The sequence below is a fragment of the Crassostrea angulata genome, chromosome 3 (genome assembly GCF_025612915.1).
Source record: "Crassostrea angulata isolate pt1a10 chromosome 3, ASM2561291v2, whole genome shotgun sequence".
Taxonomy (NCBI): domain Eukaryota; kingdom Metazoa; phylum Mollusca; class Bivalvia; order Ostreida; family Ostreidae; genus Magallana; species Magallana angulata.
In genome coordinates, this window is record NC_069113.1 from 56,872,198 (window position 1) to 56,883,279 (window position 11,082).

Here is an 11,082-nt window from a genome sequence, read left to right on the forward strand (position 1 = left end):
ATAATACATGGAAGTCCAGGCATGTGGATTACTTACATTTTTAACCGGGTTTTCCAACGGAAAAATCCGGTTATTAAAATGGTGAAAATGGCGGGATGGCGGGCGGGAGGGCGGCTGCCAAAACGGTACCCTCATTGTACGGATAACTCCTCCTACAGTTTTCAAGATAGGAAGTTGTTCTTTTGCAGATCAATTGTACATATATCAGAGGTGTGCATATTGCTAGGATTTTGATTTCCGATAATTTATCGAAAAAATACCAGCTTTTGAACTTAGTCATTCTTTGGCAAAATATTGCATATAGGGTACCCTCATTGTACGGATAACTCCTCCTACAATTCCCAAGATAGGAAGTTGTTCTTTTGCAGATCAATTGTACATATATCAGAGGTGTGCATATTGCTAGGATTTTGATTTCCGATATTTAATCGAAAAAATACCAGCTTTTGAACTTAGTCATTTTTTGGCAAAATATTGCATATAGGGTACCCTCATTGTACGGATAACTCCTCCTACAGTTCTCAAGATAGGAAGTTGTTCTTTTGCAGATCAATTGTACATTTATCAGAGGTGTGCATATTGCTAGGATTTTGATTTCTGATAATTTATGGAAAAAATACCAGCTTTTGAACTTAGTCATTTTTTGGCAAAATATTGCATATAGGGTACCCTCATTTTACGGATAACTCCTCCTACAGTTCTCAAGATAGGAAGTTGTTCTTTTGCAGATCAATTGTACATATATCAGAGGTGTGCATATTGCTAGGATTTTGATTTCCGATAATTTATCGAAAAAATACCAGCTTTTGAACTTAGTCATTTTTTGGCAAAATGTTGCATATACATGTAGGATACTCCATTTCACTGGATAAGGGTTGACATGGATTATGGATACAGTTTACATAAAAGAAAACCCGGTTTGCTGTCAAATTGACAGCTTTTCACTTGTCTTTTCATATTTAAATGAATACTTGTCAAATGTTGTGTTAAAATCTGAAAGGAAAGTATAAGTTGAGGAATGTAAAACTTGGCTGTGGTTGTAGCTCTTGGTTAGCTTGGTTTACCTATGATTGTCGCTCTCCATTTGACTGGTTTACCTGTGGTTGTAGCTCGCAGTTTGACTGGTTTACCTGTTGATGTTGCTCTTGGTTTGACTGGTTTACCTGTGATTGTAGCTGTCTGTTTGACCGGTTTAACTGTGATTGTAGCTCTTGGTTTGACTGGTTTTCCTGTGGTTGTAACTCTCTGTTTGACTGGTTTACCTGTGATTGTAGCTCTTGGTTTGACTTGTTTACCTGTGATTGTAGCTCTTGGCTTGATTGGTTTACCTGTGATTGTAACTCTCTGTTTGACTGGTTTACCTGTGGTTGGAGCTCTCTGTTTGACTGGTTTACCTGTGGTTTTAGCTCTCTTGGTTAGACTGGTTTACCTGTGGTTGTAACTCTCTGTTTGACTGGTTTACCTATTGATGTTGCTCTTGGTTTGACTGGTTTACCTGATTGTAGCTCTTGGTTTGACTGGTTTACCTGTGGTTGTAGCTCTCGGTTTGACTGGTTTACCTGTGATAGTAGCTCTTGGTTTGTCTGGTTTACCTGTGATTGTAGCTCTCTGTTTGACTGGTTTACCTGTTATTGTAGCTCTCGGTTTGACTGGTTTACCTGTGATTGTAGCTCTTGGTTTGACTGGCTGCTAGAGAAGTATGTGAACTGTGAAATGAACTTTCCTAAGCGAGACTACATGAAGGAATTTCTCTCTACGCCTCACAGCTGTCTTCTGCTTGGAACGGAAATACACACCAAGGTGACTTATTTTTTAATATAGTGTAGATATCTAGATACATGTATCTGTAGATATCTCATTTTCCTATTTCAATCTTCAGCTTCTTTTATTCTCATTGTTCCATATACATAAAATGTATTTTTAGTCATCTGTCAGTATTTTTGTGACACTTTCTCTGTGTAGAATTTGGATTAATTCTGAGTTTTTTATTGCAGCCCATGGACTGTTTCCTACCCATTATCCCCCTGTGCTCAGACATTGTATTTGATTCAGCATTGATCCAAAGAGTCGGATACGATATCATCCAGAACTTGAGAACTGTGGAACACCTAAACTCGGATCTATATTGGTTGTACCACAGTCAAGATCAGGATGTCACTCAGGTAATTACCACAGTCAAGATCAGGATGTCACTCAGGTAATTACCACAGTCAAGATCAGGATGTCACTCAGGTAATTACCACAGTCAAAATCAAGATGACACTCAGGTAATTACCACAGTCTAGATTAGGATGACACTCAGGTAATTACCACAGTCAAAATCAAGATGACACTCAGGTAATTACCAGTCAAGGTCAGGATGATACTCAGGTAATTACCACAGTCAAGATCAGGATGTCACTCAGGAAATTATCACAGTCAAGATCAGGATGTCACTCAGGTAATTACCAGTCAAGATCAGGATGACACTCAGGTAATTACCACAGTCAAGATCAGGATGACACTCAGGTAATTACCAGTCAAGGTCAGGATGATACTCAGGTAATTATCACAGTCAAGATCAGGATGTCACTCAGGAAATTATCACAGTCAAGATCAGTATGACACCCAGGTAATTATCACAGTCAAGATCAGGATGTCACTCGGTTAATTACCACAGTCAAAATCAAGATGACACTCAGGTAATTACCACAGTCAAGATCAGGATGTCACTCGGGTGATTTCCACAGTCAAGATCAGGACGTCACTCAGGTAATTAACACAGTCAAGATCAGGATGACACTCAGGTAATTACCACAGTCAAGATCAGGATGACACTCAGGTAATTACCAGTCAAGGTCAGGATGACACTCAGGTAATTACCACAGTCAAGATCAGGATGTCACTCAGGAAATTATCACAGTCAAGATCAGGATGTCACTCAGGTAATTACCACAGTCAAAATCAAGATGACACTCAGGTAATTACCACAGTCAAGATCAGGATGTCACTCAGGTGATTTCCATAGAGAAGATCAGGACGTCACTCAGGTAATTAACACAGGCAAGATCAGGATGACACTCAGGTAATTATCACAGTCAAGATCAGGATGTCACTCAGGTAATTACCACAGTCAAGATCAGGATGACACTCAGGTAATTACCAGTCAAGATCAGGATGACACTCAGGTAATTATCACAGTCAAGATCAGTATGACACCCAGGTAATTACCAGTCAAGATCAGGATGACACTCAGGTAATTATCACAGCCAAGATCAGGATGTCACTCAGGTAATTACCAGTCAAGATCAGGATGACACTCAGGTAATTACCACAGTCAAGATCAGGATGTCACTCAGGAAATTATCACAGTCAAGATCAGGATGTCACTCAGGTAATTACCAGTCAAGATCAGGATGACACTCAGGTAATTATCACAGTCAAGATCAGGATGTCACTCAGGAAATTATCACAGTCAAGATCAGGATGACACTCAGGTAATTACCAGTCAAGATCAGGATGACACTCAGGTAATTACCACAGTCAAGATCAGGATGTCACTCAGGAAATTATCACAGTCAAGATCAGTATGACACCCAGGTAATTATCACAGTCAAGATCAGGATGACACTCAGGTAATTACTGCAGTTAATATCAGGATGTCACTCAGGTAATTACCACAGTCAAGGTCAGGATGTCACTCAGGTTATTAACACAGTCAAGGTCAGGATGTCACTCAGGTAATTACCACAGTCAAGATCAGGATGTCACTCAGGTAATTACCACAGTCAAGATCAGGATGTCACTCAGGTAATTACCACAGTCAAGGTCAGGATGTCACTCATGTAATTGCCACAGTCAAGATCAGTATGACACCCAGGTAATTATCACAGTCAAGATCAGGATGACACTCAGGTAATTACTGCAGTTAATATCAGGATGTCACTCAGGTAATTACCACAGTCAAGGTCAGGATGTCACTCAGGTTATTAACACAGTCAAGGTCAGGATGTCACTCAGGTAATTACCACAGTCAAGATCAGGATGTCACTCAGGTAATTACCACAGTCAAGATCAGGATGTCACTCAGGTAATTACCACAGTCAAGGTCAGGATGTCACTCAGGTAATTACCACAGTCAAGATCAGGATGACACTCAGGTAATTACCACAGTCAAGGTCAGGATGTCACTCAGGTAATTACCACAGTCAAGATCAGGATGACACTCAGGTAATTACCAGTCAAGATCAGGATGACACTCAGGTAATTATCACAGTCAAGATCAGGATGTCACTCAGGTAATTACCAGTCAAGATCAGGATGACACTCAGGTAATTACCACAGTCAAGATCAGGATGTCACTCAGGAAATTATCACAGTCAAGATCAGGATGTCACTCAGGTAATTACCAGTCAAGATCAGGATGACACTCAGGTAATTATCACAGTCAAGATCAGGATGTCACTCAGGAAATTACCACACTCAGGTTATTATCATGATATAGCATTGATTAATGCCTCCAAGAGTTGGTGGAATAAGTCACATCATAGCAGTATAAGACACAAGTTTTATGCATGCATTAGTTTTAAATCTAATAGGTAATATAATGGTTTTAAATGTAGTAGACATTGCATACATCCTGAATCAATTGGTTTATAACATACCAAAATTACATGTACTATTCATCAGCAGGAGACCATATCTGTATTTGACATATTTTTAAAATCTATGTAGATTGTGTAACTTTTGATATGTTTATTTCAAAATCATGTTTTGTTTACTTGAATTTAAAAAGGATCTGTTTTTATATTGTGAATTACATGTATAGTTTGCTGTTTTATTTGGTTGTAGGTATTGATAGGTTATATACAGTTCTGTCCTGATACAGGAATGGTTCTCTTGATGGATGATACAGGGTGTCACAAATGTCTTATCCTGACAGGACGAGACAAAAGTGAGCTCTCATTTTCAGCTTTGAATGGGTGTCTGGTGGCTATACAGAAGTACTGCATCGTGTTTGAAAAATTCCAACTCTGTCAGTACCCCAACTGTAACTCTTATGGAGATCAAAGTTATGTCAGAGGTTCTAGAGAAGACCATTACCTGGTGGTGTCTATCTCGAACATAGAGATCCTAATAAAGAACAAAAAATCTAAAGTCAGCACCGACAAAGAGCGAGTTCTGTGTTGTGTGATCCACAAGGAATCTCTGTTATTAGATGGAGTGAGCTCAGGTAGGCCCCACTTCAGGTTCACAGCTTTCGGTTACTTCCTGGACACTTCTTGGTTGGAGGAGGAAGTTCATGACTTTGGGAACGATGCTCTTAAATTTTGGAAAGAACGGTATCTGGCTGATGATGTCACATGGACATATGCAGGAGGAGACGACAAGACGAGAAATCTGCTGTCGGCCACCAAAATCCTGCTGTTCCAGAACGCCTCGGTCAAGTGGTACAACACACTGCAACCAGGCAAGCATTACTGGTTCTCCTCAGAGGGTGGACTGACTCCAGTGTCTGCCAAGAGTTCTCTGAAGTTTCTGAAGAAGGCTGAGAAACAAGCTGGGGGTAAAACCTGTGTACTTGTCCCATCAGATTTATGGGTCACTGAGAGAAAACTAGATTACAGGTGTCAACAGATGGTAAGGACATAAATGAATGTGTTAGATAATACATGTTGATGTAGAAAGTATCCAAAAAAAAAGTCACCACCTCGGTTAAATTCATTGCTCATAATTAAAACCTCAAAACACTACAGACTAGAATATTACTGCACACTGAGGGACTAGTAAATGTGTTTCTTACTAGGCTAGCATACCATTACATTCATTGAATATATTAAATTATCTTTACAAGAATACTACTAGCCTGGAATTTCAATTGAAATACACACAAGTGCCTTTACTAAATTTACATGCATAAATTGTAAGGCGACATTTTTATATGTTGAGCAAATAACTTTCGAGGTGTGCTAAAAAGCACAAAAACAAGATGTTTTGAGTTCTTCATAATGATGTAATCTAACAGCTGGATAAACAAGGAAATTACCATTTATAGAATGTCAAGTTTTATCCAAAGATATCAAGAAATAAGGAAATAACGTTATGAAAAGGAAATGTTAAATTTTAGCTGAAAACTGGTACAGTGCCAGCTCAGACTAGTACAGTGGAGCCTCAGATATCCGGACGCCAGATATCCGGACGCTTCACTTTCCGGTCGATTTTTATTGGGAACAGAATTTTTACACAATAATTTGTCTCGTTTATCCGGAATTCCGCGTTCCGGATCCGGACGGTCAAATTTTACCACATAATACAATTTTCCTTTAAATTTTACCTCATTTAACCGGACGGTCACATTTAAGTGTTCGGGGGCACAACAGTTTTTTATGCGCAAGTGCAAATTGGTGTAAAAACATCTGACACTGGTTGTTGGTTTTAAACAATGCCTTCGTCCGGTAATCGGGGTCACCTGTGTCACGCTATGTACTCGCCCGAGGATATTACGATAACCATGGATGCGACATGTTTAATTGTCGCCATTTAACTTATGAACTGTTATTGTTTGATTAAAATGTCATGAAAATTGTTTAATTTGTGTTTAAAAAAGTCAACTATTGATTGAATTAAAATTCTATTAATCGTAGTGTGATTGGATCGTTCGTACGCTTATTCATTTTAAAACGTAATTGAAATGAAATATTTGATAATTTGAGTTCTGTTTACGATAGTTATTAAGACCGCTTGGGATGTTCAGGGTATCGGCATTAATTTTATAGCGTGTGTTCAATTAACAGTGTAATAATAATTTATGCCAAACATGGCGTGGATGAGTGTTCACGCTACTTGTAAATATCGCTTTCGTGCAATTAACTCTATAGAAAGATGGATACGTAAAATTAGCTTGGGTAAGTTCTGTCAATGAACAAATAGCTTGGACAATTATCAATAAGGGAATATACACAGATTTTCACCCATTTTCAATCATCAAATGTTGAGCAGCTTCAAACATGTCAACACCACCGGCCAAGAGAGCGAGAGTTGCGATCACCGCTAGCTTGAAGAAAAAGATTTGTCAGCGTAAAGTGGAACACCGACTCTCTTCTGTTGCTTTGTTATGCGAATGTAATTAAATTATCGGTTTGATACAGTGATTGTTATGTGCATGTACATGTGTTGCCTTGAAGAATGTAGTGCTTGGTTTCATGTGGAAAAAACATACCTTAAATAATGTTTTTAACAATATTTTGTTTTGTTAATTTAAAAAAATACTAAACTTTTTTTGTAATGCTTATTGCTATCAAAACAAAATATTTAATTGTTTAATTAATTTATGAGTTATGTTTCCATAAATATTAAAGGTAAATATCACAATCCAGATATCCGGACGCTTCACCTATCCGGACGATTTGGCCTGGGGACAAAAGTGTCCGGATAAGTGAGGCTCCACTGTATATTACAACACACTGAGAGACTAGTACATATGTTTGTCATTTTACATAACAATGACTGCCTGACTCTCAAAACACGGACATGTCATTACACAGACTGATGTATGCATCAATTTGAAAGTACATGTATTAGTTTACAAGGCTAGCATATCATTACAATATTAAAATATGTTTAAAAAAAAAATTACAAGCCTGGAATTTCAATTGATATACATGGAAAAGTGCCAATATTTAATTAACATGCATAAATTTTGTATGTTGAGCAAATATTTATTTATTCCTTTCCTTTTGTAAGATTATTGTAATTCTGTTTTAGACATGCCATGTATGTAAAAACTCGTCTATGCTCTCAGAGATCAGTGAGATAACTAAAGAAAGGTAAACTTGTGAATTATGATTTTTAACAAATGAAAATTATAAGAATACACATTCTGTATACCGGTACCAGGAAATATTCGCCCACTTATTATTTTCACCCCTTTTGCCATTATTGTCAATTATCTTTCTTTATATGGGGCAAAAATAACCCTGTATATATTTAATATGTCAATGAGAGAAAAGAAAACCAAACATTACATTTGATTTTTCCTGTTTATTCATTAATCCATCTTGTTTTTTGTTTGAATAATGGTGGTCTGTGATATCATTTTTAGCTCACCTGAGCTGAAAGCTCAAGTGAGCTTTTCTGATCACATTTTTTCTATCGTCCGTCTGTCTGTCTGTCCGTAAACTTTTAACATTTTCAATATTTTGTCAAGAACTACTGGACCAATTTCAACTAAACTTGGCACAAATCATCCTGAGACAAAGGGGATTCAAAGTTGTGAAAATTAAGGGCCACACCTTTTTATCAAGGGGAGATAGTTAGAAGTTATTGAAATTTTTTTTTGAAATTTTCAAAAATCTTCTTCTCAAGAACCATAAAGCCAGGAAAGCTGAAACAAGTGTGGAAGCATCCTCAGTTAGTGTAGATTCAAAGTTGTGAACATCATATCCCCTGGGGGTAGGGTGGAGCCACAATGGGGGTCAAAGAATTACAAAGGAATATATAGAATAAATCTTTGAAAATCTTCTTCTCAAAATTATTAGAACAGAAAAGCTGAAACTTGTGTGAACGCATTCTCAGGTAGTGTAGATTCAACGTTGTGAAAATCAGGACCTCCGGGGGTAGGGTGGGCCCACAATGGGGGGTCAAATTTTTACATAGGAATATATAGAGTAAATCTTTAAAAATCTTCTTCTCAGAAACTAATCAGCCAGGAAAGCTGAAACTTGTGTGGAAGCATCCTCAGGTAGTGTAGATTCAAAGTTGTGAAAATCATGACCTCTGGGGGTAGGGTGGGGCCACATTGGGGGGAGTGGTGTTAAAGTTTTACATAGGAATATATAGAGTAAATCGTTAAAAAATCTTCTTCTCAGAAACTAATCAGCCAGATGATTTTTATTATTGTTAAGACTTTGGCCCCAAGACAATCCTTTGGCCTCACAAGAAGGTTCAGAGTTTGATATATAGAGGATATCTATATTGTGTGATTTTATATTTGCTTTATCCAAAGAGTTGAAATGGTGTATATATTCGCAAGGCTTGCCGAGCGAATATAACCATTTCAACGAGTTGGATAAAGCAAATATAAAATCACACAATTATAGATGTTCTATTTATCTCATACAGTTTGATTTATATTATGAAGCTTTTGAGACAGTCCCTTGTGTGACCCAAATTGTTTTTTTTTTCAAAGATTAAAAACGAAGATGCAACGTTGTGTTATGCGGCTATTGTGACCTTGCGCAATACAATTTAGTACGTCATTCCTGAGATAAATCTAACTGTTTTAATGTAAAGTTTCACTGAAATAAACCTTAAAATAATTTTTTAGCTCTAGATAATTTTTCTTAGAGCTTATTTACTTGATTAAATGGAAATGCCGATTAGAAGACTTGAATGACATACACAAAGTTGCGAATGCTCGTTAGTTTGAATTAACTCGAACGAAGAACAGTTTATGATGCATGATGTTTAAAATAAAACAAACACTAGGCTAGCCTTATGATTCGAAATTGAAAATAGTGAATAAGATCATGCTTACTGGTGGTGGAATAAAAGTCTCATGAAACATTATTTCGGTAAGTTCTTGTAGGCTATATAAACACAACCAGAGCGCTCTGTTTTCATCGCGTAGTCAGGATGAACTCCTTGATAGTTAACGTAATTTGTAGTTTTATAAACTTCACAAAGCAAATTGAAAGTTTGAAGTGGGCTAAATTTATCAAAAATCTTGACAAACAAGAAAAAAGGGTCTTGTGGTTACGGTTATGAATAACTTTGCAAAAAAACGTGAGGGGGTGGGGGGGGGGGTGGGCTAACCTCCTCCCCCCCCCCCCCCCCGGTTCCGACGCCTGTGCTACGCAGTTATGTGTTTTCCTTCATATTTGTAATTTAAATCTTTGACAAAATCGATTTTATATTAATTTTTGTAGTAGATATAGTTATGTTGAAAGTACTAGCAAATCTTCGAAAATAGGTCACTTGAAGCGAGGGGCTGTGTCAAAAGTAGTTCCGACCGGAAGTATTTGATGTAGCATCACCCGTGTGATATAGCAAAGGTTTATCACATGGGTAATATACACCACACGTATGAGATAAAGCTTTATATCCCATATATTAACAATTGTTAAGGATTTTTTTGAGAACTGCAATACTCAACATGTGATATGACTATAAAATCTTCCTGTTAGAAAAGGGACTAATGATTATAAACATAAGAATATCCAGGTTGGAAAATGGATTTTATTTATACAGGATCTACAAGTATTATTGTACATTGTCCAGATAGTTTGTATTATGCTGATTGTATTATGCTGATTTTATCATACCTAATGTTCCTCAGGTGAGCGATGTGGCTAATGGGCCTCTTGTTGATTTAGTTTCCAGAATAAAATGGTGAGTTTTGAGGGAAGAATTAAGAACAGACGACATTTGCCGGCGGATAATCAGCAGTATCAGAAAAAGACCACGAGTCTCAGTGGTTCAACTTCATGTAAGTCTCAAATTCAAATATTTACCATGTATATCAGACCAAGTCCTGGCAAGTAAGTATATACCAGGGTTGTCCCAAAATAGCGTAGACAGGTGGCGTTATTCAGTCAATCGAAGACAATCGATGATGAAATTTGTGCCATAAAGGGTTCAAGAAATTTGCATTCAAATAATGTTTTAAAATCAAATATTGTTTGAGATTAAATTAGTGAAATGAAAGCATGTTAGATCAGAAATTCGACATGCGGCGCAATGTCAAGAACAGAAAGTTAAAATCAACATAATGAAAAGAAAATCGCGAGGAAAAGTACTTTTCGAATGAAAAAATTCAAATAAAACATACATTGATATCTGATAATAATTCTATTATTTACTCAAAAAATGTTTTGGCTACAACAAAACTTTTAAATATTTTTATAGCGCGTTTTGTGACAAGTTAAAAAGTTAACTCGTAATAAAATGACGATGTCAGCGTTTAAGGCGGCGCAATAGAAAATGATACAATTTTGTAAAGATCATGAAATAAATCCTAAGCGGCTTTGGAAGTAAATGAAATTAACAAAATTGAATAAAAATGCGTTTTGTGAATAAGAAGTTAAACAACATTAAAAATATTTG

General features: G+C 37.0%; 1 protein-coding gene across 1 annotated transcript in view; it reads left to right on the forward strand.

Moving 5' to 3' along the window:
- Positions 1 to 11,082, forward strand: part of LOC128178227 (CST complex subunit CTC1-like) — a 74,661-nt gene that overhangs the window by 30,277 nt on the left and 33,302 nt on the right. The window contains exons 15-19 of the mRNA XM_052845287.1: positions 1,671 to 1,800; positions 1,995 to 2,162; positions 4,831 to 5,619; positions 7,744 to 7,805; positions 10,353 to 10,465. Coding sequence (XP_052701247.1) covers positions 1,671 to 1,800; positions 1,995 to 2,162; positions 4,831 to 5,619; positions 7,744 to 7,805; positions 10,353 to 10,465 — 1,262 coding nt within the window. The remainder of the gene's footprint in view (positions 1 to 1,670; positions 1,801 to 1,994; positions 2,163 to 4,830; positions 5,620 to 7,743; positions 7,806 to 10,352; positions 10,466 to 11,082) is intronic.